At 47.4% G+C, this 18,003-nt stretch overlaps 1 protein-coding gene across 2 annotated transcripts in view; it reads right to left on the bottom strand.

The window, feature by feature from the left end:
• SLC2A11 (solute carrier family 2 member 11) overlaps positions 1-18,003 on the bottom strand; it is a 539,079-nt gene that overhangs the window by 108,442 nt on the left and 412,634 nt on the right. For both annotated transcript variants that reach the window (XM_069619918.1, XM_069619919.1), the window contains exon 5: positions 15,994-16,123. In XM_069619918.1, the coding sequence (XP_069476019.1) occupies positions 15,994-16,123 (130 nt within the window). The remainder of the gene's footprint in view (positions 1-15,993; positions 16,124-18,003) is intronic.

Below are 18,003 nucleotides of genomic sequence, written 5' to 3' on the forward strand. Positions count from 1 at the left end.
GCCGCCATTCCTGCTGCCTCTGTTCCAAACTCCAGCAATTCCTTAGAACTTGAGTTATTAAGGATGAAATTGGCCTTTGAATACCGCAAGTTGGAAATAGATGCTGAGCTTAAGAAAGAGGAATTGGCTCAACAAGTGGAGCTCAAGAATAAGGACCTTGAACTCAAGAGCCAGGACACTGAATGTCAGAGGATCCAGCTAGAGAAAGCTAGAGTGGAGACTTCAGCTAGATCCAGTGAGAGTGTCAGGTCCCCAGCCTCCAAGTTTATGAAAGATTTGGTTGGTGTATTTGTGGAGGGTTCGGATATCCTCCAATGGATTGAAGAGTTTGAAATGGCTTGTGAGATTCATGATGTGGATAAAAGAGATTGGGCAAAGTGTTTGTTAAGCAGAGTGCCTCAATCCGGGTATGACTGTATTCTGAAGCTGAGTGTGGAAGAAAGGGGTCAGTACGAGTGTATGAAGTCTGCTTTGATTGCCAAGTTCGGCAAGACACCTACCCAATACCTTAGAAGGTTCAGGGATTTTAAGAAAAAGGAGAATATGTCTTGGGTTGACTGGGTGAGTGCTGCGCACATGAACATGATGGGGTGGATCGATGGATACAAGGTTAAGACTTTTGTTGAATTGTCCCACCTCTTGTTTTTTGAGCATTTCTCTGAAGCCTGTTCACCGGAGCTGCGTCAGTATGTGGCTGACCAGAACATTTTGGACCCCTTTAAGCTGGCTAGGTTGGCTGACAAGTGGGTCTCCCACCGGGTGTCCCCTAAGGACTCCAGTGGGAAGGACAAGGATAAAGAGAAGGGGGCCTCTCAGAAAGCTGAGGAGTCCCCCAAGCAGTCACAGTCGGGTAAACCAAAACCTTCCTCTCCTAAGACCCAAAAATCTAGTGGGGATAAGTCATCTGGGGGTGGGAATAAGAGTAGTGGTCCACCTGCTGCAAAGTAGGCTCCCAGTGGTTCCAGTACCGTACCCCGCACTCCTGGCGTTTGTTGGGACTGTGGGGCTCTGGATCACAAAAGGGGTGACCCCAAGTGTAAAGGTAAGGCACTTGGAGTACAGGCTGTCAGCCTGACCTACCCTTACCCCGTGTCTGAGGTGGAGGCCACCTTCCTCCCCTCCTCTGCCGGTATCACATTTGGTGCTCCGGTGGAGATTTCCTTAGTGTCCCTTGGGGCCTGGGACCAGTACGCGGAAGTACTGGCGACTATCCCACAGAACACCCATAGATTTTTGAGAAGTGTCCTCTTGAATGGCCAGCCTTCTACTGGTTTGAGAGACACTGGGGCAAGCATGACAGTGGTGGACAGGACCCTGCTCAGGCCAGAGGACTATGAAGGTGCTCCTCTGCAAACCACCAGGTTAGCTGGTGGGCCTCCCAAATTATCACCTGTAGCCTTCGTCACACTCATGATTGGCGACAAGACAGCGAAGCTTCCTGTCCTGGTTCAGGACAATGTCCCTGCTAACATTTTGTTAGGGAATGATCTAGTAGAGTTGGGGTTGATCTCGGATGGTCTTCCCATGACTGCTGCTGCCGTCACTAGATCACAGGTGACACCGGGTCTGGCTGTGGGTCAGATACCCGAGCCAAAGGCGAGGCCTAAGGCACGAAGGAGGAAGACCAAGAAGGCCACCTCTGTGGAGGGAGCACCTTCTCTTCCTGCTGCACCCATTGGGATCCATGCTCCGGACGGGCTGGGTCCAATGGAAAACCCCAGCTCAACTCCTTTGGGAGAAGAGGCAGAAGACTCTCCTGTGGGAGAGGTTCTTAACCCGGAGGATCATCCCGACCTTCAATGCTTGTTAGCTGAAGGGGGACCCTCCCGGGCAGACTTCTGTAAGGGACAGAGAGAGTGCCACTCTCTCGAGGGACTGAGGAAACAGGCCCTGGCCCAGGCACAAGGAGAGGTGCGTAGGAATTTCCGGATTTATTGGGAGGGTGAGCTCCTTGTTAGTGAGCCCACTAAGCCTGAACCTGGTGCCCGCAAGAGGTTGGTGGTACCCCAGGTTTACAGGCCCTTCCTACTGCAGTTGGCGCATGAGGTGCCCTTGGCTGGTCATCTTGGGACCAAGAAGACTAAGCAGAGGCTCTCTGCCCATTTCTACTGGCCACGGATGGGAGTAGAAGTGGAGTCCCACTGCAGGACCTGCCCAACTTGTCAGTTGTCTGGCAAGACTGGAGGCAGTGTCATTGCCCCACTGCAGCCGTTGCCAGTGGTTGGCACCCCATTTGAGAGGGTGGGCATCGACATCGTCGGTCCCCTTGACCCTCCCACTTCAGGTGGACATCGGTTCATCCTGGTCTTGGTAGATCATGCCACCAGGTACCCTGAGGCGATACCCCTTTGGACGGTTACGGCCAAGGTGGTTGCCAGGGCTCTCCTGGGCATTTTCACCCGTGTTGGATTCCCCAAGGAGGTTGTCTCTGACAGAGGATCCAACTTCATGTCTAGTTACATGAAAACCATGTGGAAAGAGTGCGGGGTAACCTACAAGTTCTCCACCTCTTACCACCCCCAGACCAATGGTTTGGTTGAGAGATTTAATAAAACTCTCAAGGGCATGCTAGGGGCTTTGGAAGAACCCCTAAGGAGGAAATGGGATCTCCTCCTGCCATGCCTGCTGTTTGCTTACAGGGAGGTACCTCAAGAGGGTGTTGGTTTCAGCCCCTTTGAGTTACTCTTTGGACATCCCGTGAGGGGGCCCCTCGCCTTGATCAGAGAAGGCTTGGAAGCCACCCCTCCGGGTCCCGCCAAGCAAGTGGGGGACTATGTGTTAGGCCTCAGACGGAGGATGACACAGATGATGGGCCAGGCAACAGCAAATCTCAAGGCCAGCCAGGAATTGAATAAGTACTGGCATGACCTTAAAGCCTCGCAAGTGGATTGGACTCCGGGACAGGAAATCCTTGTGATGGAGCCTACCAAGCCTAGAGCTTTGGCAGACAAGTGGACTGGACCCTTCAGGATCATCTCCAAGATGGGCGAAGTCAATTATCTAGTTGACATGGGAGCCTCTGGGGTAGCCCCTCAGATATTCCATGTCAACAGGCTCAAGCCTTTCCACCGGCGAGCGGAAGTCTCATGTCTCTTGCTAGCTTCTGGGCAAGAAGAGGATGAGAGTGAGCCCCTTTCTGATTTGCTGCATAGCAACCCTCAGGATGGCTCAGTGGAGGGAGTACATCTCTCTCCAGATTTGACAACCGAGCAACAGAGGGCCTGCAGGGCTTTGCTCCAACAGTACGCCTCTCTGTTTTCACTGAAGCCAGGCCTTACACCGTGGTGTAAGCACGAAATTGACACTGGTGACAGTGTGCCTGTCAAAAGCAGGTGCTACCGTATGTCAGATACCGTTAAGAACCACATCCAGGCTGAGGTCGCCAAGATGTTGGATCTGGGTGTTATTGAACCCTCAACCAGTCCCTGGTCCAGTCCAGTGGTCCTGGTCCCCAAGGCAAGTTCCCAGGCGGGCACCAAGGATTGGAGGTTCTGTGTGGACTACCGAGGAGTCAATGCCGTCACCAAGACTGACGCGCACCCATTGCCCAGGGCTGATGAGCTCGTGGACACCATCGGTGCTGCCAAGTTTGTGAGCACCTTTGACCTCACTTCAGGCTATTGGCAAATAGCTCTGATGGACCATGCCAAGGAAAAGACGGCCTTCTCAACACCTGAGGGACTCTACCAGTTTAGAGTCATGCCTTTTGGGTTGAAGAATGCCCCTGCCACCTTCCAGAGATTGGTCAATCATGCGCTCAGTGGGCTGGAAGCCTTTTGTGTGGCTTACTTAGACGACATTGCCGTCTACAGTTCCACCTGGGAAGAGCATTTGACACATCTGGATAAGGTGTTGCAGGCCTTAAAAAGGGCTAACCTCACTATCAAGGCCACCAAGTGCCAGATAGCTCAGGGGAAAGTTACCTATCTTGGTCACGAGGTAGGAGGGGGTCAAATCCAGCCTCTCGCCAGTAAAGTACAGGATGTACAGAACTGGGAGACTCCCACTACTCAAACCCAGGTGAGAGCCTTTTTGGGCCTCACTGGGTACTATCGCAATTTCATGGCAGACTATGGGACCATAGCTGCACCTCTGACAGCTCTAACGTCACCCAAGCAGCCTAGGAAGGTTACTTGGACCGAAGACTGTCAGAGGGCCTTTGATGGCTTGAAAGATAGTCTGTGTAGGGCACCTGTGTTGAGTGCGCCTGACTACAGCCACCCCTTTATCGTCCAGACGGATGCCTGCGACACCGGAATTGGAGCTGTCTTGTCCAAGTTAGATGACAAAGGGAGAGAACACCCTATCATATTCATCAGTAGACAACTCAAGGGTAGAGAACTTAGGTGGGCTACTGTTGAAAAGGAGTGTTTTAGTATAGTTTGGAGCCTTAGGCGTTTTAGGCCCTACCTTACGGGGTCTACCTTCAAGGTCCAAACAGATCATATGCCCCTGAAGTGGCTTATGCAGATGAAGGGTGAGAACCCGAAATTGCTCAGGTGGTCCATTAGCCTGCAAGGGCTAGACTTCACCATAGAGCACCGACCAGGGAAGAGTCACGATAATGCAGATGGCCTTTCCAGAAGGTATGTTGACCGTCTGGATGAGGGTGTCTATCCCGTGGGAGATTAGACACCCTCCACCTCAGTCTGGGGGGGGCGACTGTGATGCTGGAAATGCATCTGAGGGACAGGGCCTCTGAATCCTTGTCCTTTTTCTGTTTTTACCGTGTGTTCTGTTATGTTTTCTGCCCCGGAGTCCATGTGGGACTCCTGGCAGTGCAGCTCTCTCTTTTGGTTTGGTGAACAGACCCATGGGATACCCTTATGGCACCCATGGGTAGGGGTGCAACCCTGTGCCCCTAGTGTATGTTTTTGGGCACCTGTGGGTGGCCCCAGAGCAGGGTATGGGCTGGTGGCAGCTCCGTGCTGAAATTGACAGGTGCTCTGGGTGTCCTCCATTTTGGGATACCCAGGCCCTGCCATTGGGATCTGTTGATTCCTGATAGGAAACAAGATGGCCCCTGTGGCCTCTTGCTTTCTATTGCCTGTTATCTTGTTTTCCCAAAGTCCTGGGAAGCCCTGTCTTTGTCCCTTCCCCCTGACTGGCTGTTGGGTGGAAGTTCCATATATGGTGTTGTTGTGAAGGCCCAGCTAGACTGGCTGGAGCCTTCCCAGTGACTGTATGTTGTGGGTACCTCCTGTGGGTGGGACCTGGGTGAATGGAGTGTGTGACCAATATACACTTCTTGTTGTGGTTGTCTGGTTTCTGGCATGAGAGACAAAGACTGAGACAGCCCTGCCCGAAACTGGCCTGAATGCAGTGTTTAGTGTTGAATGGCTGGGTACTTGTCCCAATCCACATTTCTTGTTGTGAGTGTCTGGAAGGGAGGAGTGTGGCCTGAATGCACTGTGTGCCTGATTGGTTGACTGACTGCATGAATGCCCTGCAGTATGATTGGCTGCTGAGTGTGTGCCAGCAGCGTGGATGAGAGTGAGGATAGTATATCTGGGGACCTCTCACCACTGGAAGGTGTTCAGTGTTCAGAAGGAACCATTGGTTCAGAAGGGACCTTGGTGCTCCTGAAGCAGCCAGGGAGCTGAGGCTCCACTCTACGAGTAACTGGAACTGCTAATCCCCGACGTCCAGCTGGAAGAAGAAGACTTGCTGTGGCATTTGCTTCGACCGATCTGAAGGCTGACGAGATCGTCGAGGGCTGACCCGAGAGAGGACCTGGTAAGGCGCCCTCTTCCCGTGCTCCGAGGGACCATCGAGCACCGCTCCATCTTCGCCGAAGCGCCCTGGAAGGCAGACCCTCGAAAGGCTGTCGACCCGAGACGGGACCGCTGAGGAGATCGAGGTGAAGCACCCGGACATCGACGCCGTCGAAGTCCATTGCCGTCGACCAGGGTTCGCAAGTTTGTGAAACCGCTGGAGGCCCGTCGAAGTTGTGTTGCCCAGCCGTGGGAACCACTTGACGTCGTGCCGCCGACGACCGGAGCCGTCCGCTCCTTTGCCTAAGAACATTCAATCGAAGGACTCTCTCGACCGCTTCGTCGACCGCTTATCCTGCCGGGGAAAGTCGAGGACGACCAACGCGCCGAGGAGTAACCTGCCGGTGGGTTTCCCGCCACCCAACGACCTCAAAGACTTGGACGATTCGACGCCCTTGCTGGGTTTCCGTCTCTACAATCTTGGCGGTCCAGAACTATTGTCATCGAGGTGCCCCGCACACCTCCGCCTTGCAGGACGCCGACGTCTCGACGCCGACGAGCACCGCTCGGACGAAGTTGCCGCCTCTTCGACATCGTTGTACCTCGTTCGTCAACGGACGTTCGACGCCCCGTGCCTCCCGCTTGAAAGGGAAGGCATTCAAGAAGGGCCGTCGATTCCCCGTCGCCGAACAGCGAGTCCCTCGACGTTTGTCGACGCAGCTTCGAGGAGCTCGACTCCACCAGGTACATTGGGGGGGATAAAAACATTACAGGAAAGAATAAGACTTACAGAGCAATATACGGACTGGGCTTGTGCTATCTCTTTCTTTACAGGTTGCCCAGGTGGGGGGATCTCCACACAGAACTGTACCCAGTGGTAGGGGCCAGTATTCTGCCTATTGCTCAACCCTCTTATTTTCTCTCCGCTCTCTATTGCTGGTTTCACTCTATTGGTCTGTGTGATATTGTACAGTATTGTTCATGCACTTCAATGAGATCTAGGGTGGTACCACTTTAGGATTGTAAATATTTGTCATTGTAGATTTTGCCAGAGTACAAAGTGAGTTATCATGATAAATGTACATAACCTTAACTTTTGATTATATAGAGACTGTGTTCTAACCAATTCAGAGTGTGGATATTCCTTTGTGCGGGCTTGGGGATACACTGTACTTAAGAACCAGCCTGCATCACCTCCTGAGAAGCTAGGCCTTGATTGCTCGACCATTGCTACCGAATAGAGAATCTTGGCTGGGGTCTCCTGTGCCTCTCCTCCACCATATAGGGAGTGGGAGTACAGACACCCCCCACCGGTCGTTGAGATCCGTTCTCTCACACACATCTTATGCCAAAGGCTGGTCAGATCAGGTACAGAAGCAGCTCAAGAAATTGGTAGGAATCGAGGCCAAGCCATGGTCCGAGATAGAATTGACCATAGCTCACTATTGCAGGCTTCTGCAGGAAAAGAATCGCAAGAAAGAGACTGCACGAAAAGTTGAAGAGGCAAAATTAGTGCAGAAGAAATTGTCAAAATATGCCATTGAAGGGGCAATGATAACTAGCACAGACGGATCGAACATACCTCAGGTCAATAATCAACAGCACGTTAATCAGGGCAGTAATGGGTTTTACTCCAGAGTGAGAGGCTTTCAGGAAGAGGATGGCAGAGTAATCAGGGAGGCTTCGAAGGTAATCAGGGAGGTTTTCAAAACATGCAAAATGGCAATCAGGATATGTCAAATGGGCAAATTATCAGACCGCTGCCTATATGTTGGACGTGTGGGATGACAGGGCATCTAGCGCGCACATGTAGAAGTCATGGCATGGTGCAAACAGACCAAGGAATCAGAGGCGGAATGGTGAATCCATCTGTGTTTTTACAGCAGGGTGGAAATGGAGTTGCACAGAATCACACAGTGCAACAGCAAGCGCCAGTATCACAGCAACACTTGCAACCTAGAACTTGATACGTTTTCCACAAATACAGGCTCAACAGTCACCTATGCAACTGTCACAGACAACAAGTGTAGGACAAGCATTGAACTCTGGAATGAGAGCCAACACTGGTGATGAAGGGAGTCCATTCACGCAGCATGTGACAAAGTTATATATGGACTAGGACAGCTCACTGGGAAACCTGATATTTTCTATCCTATAAGTGACACCAGACCCTCATGAGGAACCAAGGGTAGATGCCTGTATAGGGGATAAAGAATATTCCTTCTTAGTTGACATGGGTGCAACACACTCGTGTATACGTGAAGGCAAGTTTTCCTTGTCCGGCGATGCCATAAATACTCAGGGCTTCACAGGAGCTATCAGTCATGTTCCTTTTACACACAAACTTCCAGTCTCTATAGGAGAATGTTACATGAATGTGCCACTGCTATATTCAAGGCAGACCCCAGTAAATATATTGGGACGACACCTAATGACAAAGTTAAACATGACAATCTCGTTCATGGAGAAGGGCATAGTATGTTCGACTCCAGGAATGCATTATTTGAATGTATGCGAAATGATTAGAGCATACGCGGGACAAACAGCTATGAGGGCTGTTCCATTGGAACCAGAAATATTTGCGTATGGGATAGGCATACTAATGGCAAGGCTACCAGACCTTGCAGACAAAACCATGAGAACCCCAGATGAATTTCTATTTAGGCCACAAATACCTATGCATGAGGAAAAGGCACAAGTGTTTCCCTTGGCAATACACACAATACACACAGCCATAGTGCGAGGGAAAATGGCACTGATCGATGGTTGTGATGACAAAGGCAGACAATGGTGCACAGTAATTGCCATTGAGGAATGGTACAGATTGACTGACATCACTGATGACGATCTATTTGACGGAAAAAAAGGTGTAGATGAAACATCAGTTGAGGTAAATGTTGTTTTCTGGGTGAGAATGGTCACAAGAGAGGTGCCCCAAAGAAATAATGCTGGCAAAAAAACGTCCTGAATATTTTGATGATGACATGGCCCAAGTGCCTGTCTCAGTGTGGACCACAGGCCCCTATGACGTAGGCTTGTTAAAAGGAGTAGGAGAAGTAAAGGTTACATTGAAACCAGGAGCAATTTTGCCAAGAGCACGACAGTATCCCATGTCTAGGGGAGCACATGAAGGGATTTTCAAGACAATTTCTGCTATGATGGAGCAGGGCATCTTAGTGACGTCAGTCATCATGCAATACCGCGGTGTACCCTATCAAAAAATCAAAGGGAGGGTCTTGGCATTTAATCCAGGATTTGAGGCCAATAAATGATATTGTAGTGGACAAGTTCCCTCTAGTCCCTAACCGGTCCATGATCCTATGTAACATACCTGTTGAGGCTCAATATTTCATGGTGATTGACTTGAAAAATGAATTTTTCTCAATCCCATTGCATAAAGATTCACAAGATTTGACATCATTCACGTTCAGACAGCTGCATCTGAGAAGCACAAGGTTGCCACAGGGGTACTGTGAGTCTCCTTCAATTTTCAAATGAGTCCTGCAGATGGACCTCAGCAATATTGTATTAGAGAGTGTTATCTTGCAATATGTGGATGACTTCTCAATTTGCAGCACAACAGAAGGAACGTGCAGTCAAAATTCCATCCACCTATTGACTATACTGGCTGAAAAAGGATATAAAGTTGACAAAGAGAAGTTACAATATTGTGAGCAACAAGTGCTATACATAGGCCAGCTAATCTCACATGAGGGGAAAAGAGTCAGCACTGAAAGGGCTGAAGCCATATTGAACACAGCCAAGCCACACACAATAAAACAGGTGCATAGTTTCCTTGGATTGTGCAATTATTTCAGAACATTGGTCTTTGACTACAGCTCATATACCAAGCCCTTGTTACAAGCCCTAATGAAGGCACAGGGGACGAAAGAAAACATTGAATGGACTCACACCATTGAAGAAGGATTTTTCGAGCTAGAAAAGGCCATTTGTATGGCACCAGTCTTAGGAATTCCCAATTATGCAGAGGAATTCTACATATTTTCACACACAAATTGTAGTGTCATGACGACAGTACTCACACAGAGAACCACGTTGGGGTACAAGCCCCTGGCCTACTACAGTGGGAATTTGGACACCGTGATGAGAGGTCATTTCCCTTGCGAACAAAGTTTAGCTGCTGTAGCGTTCGCCATAGAAAAGGCAACAACCATTGTGATGGGATGCTCCATGACATTGTTCGTCAAGCACACACTATTTGCCATTCTAGAGAAACCAAAGGGCACAATGACATCTCAGAGAGTTTCTGCTTATGAAGTGATCATATCAAATCCATTGATTAAGATATTTCGATGCAAAATAGTGAACCCAGCTTTGTTCATAGCAGAGCCAGTCACTGAAGGAGAGCCAATCCATGACTGTGCAAATTATGAGGAATTCTATGATGAGATTCCCAGAGTGAAAGAGAACGCATTGGAAGAAGGAGAAATTGTCTTTGTTGACGGTTCTTCGAGCATCGATCAAAAATGATGGGCAATGATATACAGGCACCGCTGTGATGAAGCATGCAGCAAATGGAGAATTTCAAGTACTCATTAGTACACGATTACCATCTCATTATTCAGCACAAGCTGCAGAATTATTGGCATTGATACTCGCACTCGAGAATCACGCAGACCAGGAAGTGACAGTGTATAGTGACTCCGCCTATGTGGCATCAACAGAGCACGCAGGTTTAGCGTGCAGGAAAAGGAGGGGCTACCTCCGAGCGGATGGCACGCCAGTGCAGCACGCAGCCCTATTGGAAAGGCTTATTAAGGCACTACAGCTCCTAGTGGGCATAGTGGTCATGAAATGCGCCGCCCACACGAAAGGAACAGACTTTATCTCACGAGGAAATCAAGCAGCAGACACAGAAACCAAGTGTGTGTCAACCAAAGACGAAGTAATAATGGATGTAGAAATAACTGATTTGCATGAGAGAATGATTGTTGCACAAAGTGAACCTGACAGTTATAACAGCATGGAGAAAACCCAATTAATGGAACTCCAACGGGAGGCACCGCAGGAAGAAAATAATCTGTGAAAGCAGCAAGGGTGTTCTTTAAACCCTCTGAAAGCTTGTGGCGACAACACAGCACTGGTAAAGCGGTGATGCCTATAGCCCTATTGAAGATAGCAATGGAAGAGTTGCATTATCCAGCACATGTGATAAAAGAGAATCTAGCAGCAACGATCGCTGAAGACAGGTGCACACCGAACTTGACGGAGCATGTTGCATTTTTTATGATGAACTGTATAATCTGCCAACAGTTCACGGCTGGGCATAATTCAGGTTGCTCTTGAAGCTCACCGAAATCATAGAATCTGCCCACAGTGCAGCATGGACAAGACCGATATCCCTGTCACCAGAAGATAGCAGATTGGTGAGCAATGTCTTCTTTCGCCTAATTGAGGACTTTCCAGAACTTGTGGGGAGGCCTACCGGTGTTGACGTCCTCACTTTCATCAGAGACCCAGCAAAATCTACACAGATGAGCATGCTCCTGCATGGTATTGTGATGCAAGTCGAACTTTCTAATCATCATCAGAATTTCCGGAGGAGACTGTAAGACTTTCCGCCGAGGGACAGATCGAGAAAGTGTTACCAGAGACTTCACTCTTGTTTATACTATCAAGGACGCGACATGTCTTCCGGAGTGAAACAGATAAGAGGAATAGATTGGGAGCTTGTGTATTTTGAACACGTACAGTAAAAAAAGGACTTGCTGAACTTATTGCCTTAATTGACATTTTTAGAATACAGAAAAGAGAACTGTATCCAGAGACAATAGACAATCCATTGTCCAGACAGAGGAGGACCATTGTCCAGTACCTGCAACCGACAAGCAGAAAAAGCAGAATTCAGAGATATTGTTGCATAGAATGTATTAAACTGTTAGTTTTTGTCCTTAAATGATAGAGATGGGCAACTTAAACAGTAACGTTGTCGTCCCTCAAGAGGAGAGGCGATCATACTGTTCCAGAACTAAATGCTGTTGACTGACCTACAGAGGGGACATGTACCTATGTATTATATTTATCATTGTTCTACTGTCACTGACGATTCGAACTGCATTTTTATTGGTGCACAAAGTGTTTCAATTCCAGTGCACCCATCTAATGATGTATGCATGACACCCACAAAGGTAACAAGACCTTTTATAGTCCTTCCAGTTCCTAGACAATCTGACAAAGGAGTGAGTGAGCCTGAAATGGATGTGATTAGCTATGACACGCACAAACATTTGGTAACAAACAAATTGGAAAGCCGGAGACAGGGTTGGCAGGTTAATAAAAAATACACAGGCACAAACAGTGAGTGCACTTGCACCAGGTCTAGTGTCAATAACAGCAGAACCACAGGGGAAAAGTTTGAGCTGCTTATTATGAGAAGTTCTAGTCCTCTTACCCACCTCAGAAAACAAGCCTGTCTCTAAGTGGCACAGGCACTACGAAATATTAGAAGAAACAGGAGCCTGTACTTATGAAGTAGCCCAACTAGACAAGTAACAGAAGGTGCATTTATTTCACATAAATCTCTTAAAGGAATGGAAAGAGAATCCGTCAGCCACCCATGCCAAAGTACTATCCTGTTTGGTTCCCGAAGAAAGACAGCTTTGAATTAATTCCTCTTGAGCTGTCTATTCAACAACAGGAATATCTAAAAGATGTAATTACATAATTTCCCGATGTATTTTCAGAAGAAACAGGAAGAGTAAAAGGCACCTACCACTATATTAGAACACCTAAGGGAAAATTGGTTAATTTAAAACTGTACATACTCCCGGAATCCCAAAAACAGATAGTGACTGAGGAGGTAAATAAAATGTTGAAAGTCAATATTATCGAGACTTCTTCGAGCGCATGGTCCTCCCCTATCATGTTGGCCACTAAACCTGACCATTCCTGGAGGTTTTGCATAGAATTCCGTCAGGTGAATGCAATTTCTGACTTTGATGTCTATACCATGCCACGCATCGATGACCTAATAGATAAACTCGGAGCAGCCATGTTTCTATCTACCTTAGAGTTAATGAAAGGGTACTGGCAAGTCCCGGTATATGGGCCAGATAAAGAGAAAACAGCTTTTTCAACGCCCCTAGGACAGTTTCAATTCAAAGTCCTTGCTTTCGGCTTACAAGGCGCGCCAGTCACTTTCCAACGCCTCATAGATAAAATCTTACAACCCTATTCCGATTTCTGTGGAGCTTATATTGATGATATCGTCATTTATAGTAAAACCTAGGAGCACCATCTCTTCCATATTTATACTATTATGAAAGTTCTCAGAGAGTCTGGCCTAACTGCTAATCCATCTAAATGCAGACTGGCTCAATGAGCCGTGAAATACCTCGGCTTCTTTGTAGGGAATGGGAACGTACAGCCACAACATGAGAAAGAGAAAGCCGTCCTAGATACACCAACACCCAAACTAAGAGAGATATTAGAGCTTTTCTAGGGCTAGTAGGAAATTACCGTAGGTGTATCCCTATCTTTTCAGACAAATCAGCTAGGCTAACTGATAAGATCAAGAATGCTGAACCCCAGAAACTTCAATTGGACAGCCGATGGTGATATATGTTATAAACCTTAAAACAAACCCTGTGCCAGAACCCGATCCTAAAGGTAGTGGATTTCTCTAAAGAGTTTATACTGCAAACAGACACCTCCCTTACAGTGTTAGGAGCATGCCTGTACCAAGTTTGCAACAGATTAGAACATCCCATCTTGTTTACAAGTCGCAAGCTTTTGCCACGTGAAAAAAATTGGCCATTATACACCTCAGATACTAACTCGTAGGAATTAAGTTTACTGTCGTCACGGACCATTCTCCACTAGTTTGGGTTAGCCAACGCAAATACTCCAACCCTTGTGTCATGCAATGGTTTCTAGACCTGCAACTCTACTGTTTCACTGTGGAACACTGAAAAGCTAAGGATCAGGGGAAGGTAGATTTCCTTTCTTTGTTCTCGTGTGAAACAGATGCGGCTACATTGCATGGAGGAAGGGTATGTGAGAAACCTGAAGGTGTCTCACCCGCTAGTCCCTGGGGACTTGTCATCCAGGAGCCCATGACACGGCCATCACTGGGGGTGGACCAGTGTGGGAGGATTACCTGGATGTGGGGTCTTCGGGGAGTGGAAGTGGGACACCGAAGAGTGACATGCGGTATCCCCTTCTTTATGACACCTTTTCCCCATCCTGCCCACTTTCACATACTGTGATCGACAACAGACTAATACGAGAGCCGTTTACCTGACATGCCCCATCACAAGGGTCAGCCAGAATCAGGGAATTGCCGACAACTAAACATACCTGACTGCCCTTTTCCTTCCCCACTGGGATAAAAGGCGGAGCACAGGAGCACACTTTGAACAAGGCCGAACGTACAAGGAAGCAGCTTTTCCAGGATAGCAGTTCAAACGGAGGAGAAGGGCAGCGAGACCTGAAAGGACGTCAAGGAGGGGGTTGCTCTTGCCCTTTTTAACCCAGACCCGCGAAGACGCTGATCAAATAAACATAAGACCGGGAATCGCAGCTGGAGAATGGTGTGACAGATGTCAGCGGTACATGGAACCCTCCCTCACTAATAGCCAGGGCGGGGAGACAGGGTTGCCATCGTGGTACCGTCCTTGACTCCAGCGGCAAAAGAAACACAGAGTTCAACACAGCCAGTGAGCTGGAAGAACCTGATAGTGGGCTGGGCTATGTTAGGCTCAAGGTTGCAGTGGCAACATTAAGAAAATCAAGATACAGAGATCTATTGTGAACAAACTTGGTACCAGAGGTAGAGTGGTCCGGCGCTACGTGGGCGCTCATTCAAAGGTCTCTGGCTCATACCCCTCTCCTGAACAAAAGATAATGAAACTACAAGTACCAAGAGGCCATAGAGAACCCGGCGTGAGGTGTCAAGGTGGTCATACAAGGGTCAAGCTAAACCCTTTGCACAATCGAAAGTCCTTGACATATTGTAGAAATTGTGAACTGTGGAAAGTGTGGACCCGACTGAGGGAATTGGGAAACTGGCGTTTGCGCCCAGCTGAGGGGAACGCTGTGTGAACTGTAATATTGTGAAGCACGCATTTGTCATAGAATAACAGAGTTACCCAGCGAGACGTGATCGCCCTTCAGAAGCCTCTGTTTAAATTGGCAAGTGCTTTGAGAAGCTAATGCTGACAAGAAGGATCGGAGCCCGGCTGAGGGGGATCCTAAGGTGAAGAATAATCACCTGACATGAAGTTTATCAGGAGGAACTGTTTGTTTTGTTGTTTTGGCGTATCAGGCCTCTGTGAAGCAAGAAACTTTGCATGAGAAAAGACTTGGGAACAGTAGGTCTTGATATAGAGAAAAGGAACTGTAAGCTTGTGCCGGAGAATCCAAGGAGTGCTGTGCGCAAAAGTCCTGCCTTGTCCCGTGCTAAAAATGTGGGCAAGGGAGATTCCGGCCATAACAACCTGACTTATTGTTTGATGAATACTTTCTTTTTCTGTGAAACATTACCCCACACTATTTTGTAGCATAGCGGTAAGGATTGGCAATATTTTCCTTTTAGTATTGTCACTTTTTATTTGACTAGACTCTACTGGGACTGTATTATTATTATTTGTTGGTCGTAGCTTGCTCCCATCTTCGATTTAGATTAGGTGTTTATCTCACCAATTTTACAGTTTAATAAACAGCCTTGAACCGTGCTCACGTGTGTCTGTCTTACTTTGATACCATGCCTTCCTTACACTACTTATTACTATTACAGACTACAATTTGGATTTAAAAAATGAATTTAATTCACAAGAAATTCAGGTTACAAGCTGTATGGTAGACCACTGAAACTGACTGACAACAAGAAACTTACATCAAGATTCAGCTTTAGAAAAAAATGAACCCTCTTCTGAAGTCAGCGATCATAAGGCAGGTCCATTCTGGACTATTTTCATGTCAAGGGTAAACATTGCTCAATTCTAGTGTTTACCTTGGCCTGTTTTCTTTAGGAGCAACAGGGAAGTAAATATATTTCATGTTAATTTCAATACCCTTAAGGACCCGACATATGCTGCAAGCCTACAGTGGCCGAGTCAAGCAATTTCAGAGCTAGGTGATCGAGCGCTACACCAAACCCTTCATGGAACAGGGAACGCTGACTCACATGACTATTGTCAAAAGGAAAACAATGCAAAAAAGATAAGGAGGTGCTGTAAAAAAAAAGAGAAACATGACATATATTTCATTATAGAATCCCTGTCCACTTTATACATATGGGCTCTTTCACGATTCTAACCTGAGTCCGACCACTTGTCCAAGCACAAGCCCCAGTGCTGTGAAGGTGGCAGAGGTCAGGGCCACCGCTCCCCGGAACTTCTTTGGCGCACTTTCACCCAGGTACATGGGCTGGATATTCATGCTGATACCTGAACAAGAAGAGAAACCTAATACCTGTTAGTAAAGATAAAAAAGATTTAATTCTCAAAATGTTATTTCATTACATAGAAGAGGACAGCTATCCAGCAGAACCTCTTCACGTGAATTAAAATCAGCAAGTCTTCATTTATAGTCCTTTGTCCTGCTGATGTGTGGGCTCAAAACACTAAGTGACTCTTGAAAGAAATGAACTATTTAGACACAGTGGGGGCTGTACGTCCTGTGTTCAAGATCTATCAGTTGCAGGCAAAAGCCTCAGCCAATTATGGTGCTGATATTTGGGGTGATGCAAATATCTACTGTGGAAAATAGGTTTCTAAAAAAATCTTCTTTTGTTACCTATGAGTGCCCCCAATGGAAAGACTCATATGGAATGTGACAGGTGCTCAATTTGACATGAAGTGTGTCTGAGGCCGGTGATGTACTGGATCAGAGTCTGGGGAGCTACTGGGATGCACAGACAGCATTCCAGCAAGGCAAAAAGGTACAGGTTCAGAAAAACCTATTAGCACAGACTATTGCGGTAACAGACTGAGGTTCGTACAGAAGGAGGAGCACATATTGTTTTTAGTTAGGTTTGACACATATTAGATACTCACATATATCAACACAGAAAGAGCAACAAATGTACTACTGTTGCGGTTGCAGAGGTTATAAGTAGGGTAGTATTATAAGGGTATAACATCCTTTTCTCGACGGTTGGAATTTCATTGGGTTTTTTAGGAGTATTTTATACTGAAAAAACTCATCGCAATACATAGGGGAGGGTTGGGGAAGTGTATATAAAGGGGGGGTCAGGAATAGTTAGAAAAAACAATAGGGGATGGTGGGTTTGGGTGGGAACCCCCACAACAACAAAAAAGAAAATCAATTTCGATTAGTCTTTTCAGTAATAAATACTCGTTAAAACAAAACATCGAAATTCCAACCGCCGATGAAATGACACAGAACCTATTATAGGCCCTGTGTTAAGTTGTTGTAGGTAACAGGAGGGACAGAAGTATGGTGTGCTTGTAGAGTGGAGGTAGGTTGAAAATGGAGTCAGAAAGGTGCTGTGGTAACAGCAAGGTCACTGTGATTTTGAAGCATGGCAGTGGTGAAGGTGAAGAAAGCACCAGCAAAGCAGGTGGGAGCCCAGTTCCCATTGTTGCATAAGGGTCCCGGCAGGGCAAAGTATGTGGAAAATATACGAAAGAAAAGTTGCCAAAATAACTGCGACCACGCAGTTACTGCGACTTTTACCCTACACAGTATTCCGACTCCCATTACTGTGCCTAAGCGGAGCAGGGATTGCGGGGGTGTCCTACGCTCTCCTTGGTCACAGTAAGGGGAGTCAGGAGTTGCAGGGGTGTCCCCCAATTACCATTACAGTAAGCAGCGGATAGGGAAGAAGTGAGAGGAACGGATGATGCAGGGATACAAGGCAGTCAGCAGCGCACACAGAAGTGCACTGTATTAAAGGTATGTGGGGGGAGTGCAGGTTGGAGGATTGCAGGCCGGGGCATGAAGGCAAAAATGATCTATCTGATCACTGCCCCGCTCAGTAATTGGAGTCGACATTTTCGTCAGCAGAATTACGGGCAGCATAATGATCACATAGATCCAGTACGTGCCCTGGCCACAAATGGATAGAAATAATTTTATTAAGGCATTGCCCTCACTCGCAGTGGATGCAGAAAATGGATATGCGGACTTCAGAAACAGACTGTTGGTACATGAAAGGTTTGCCGCATTATTAGGAGACCCAGCTAAGGCCATTTGGAAAAGAGCTGGGTATTTAGGGATACAAATGGGTGATAACAACCATAATGGGGCACATTTCACATTTTAATGATTGCCAAGCTAAGGAATGGGCTGCCGTAGGAGCAGT

Source organism: Ambystoma mexicanum, chromosome 10, assembly GCF_040938575.1.
Source record: "Ambystoma mexicanum isolate Mex_15411 chromosome 10, UKY_AmexF1_1, whole genome shotgun sequence".
Classification (NCBI taxonomy): Eukaryota; Metazoa; Chordata; class Amphibia; order Caudata; family Ambystomatidae; genus Ambystoma; species Ambystoma mexicanum.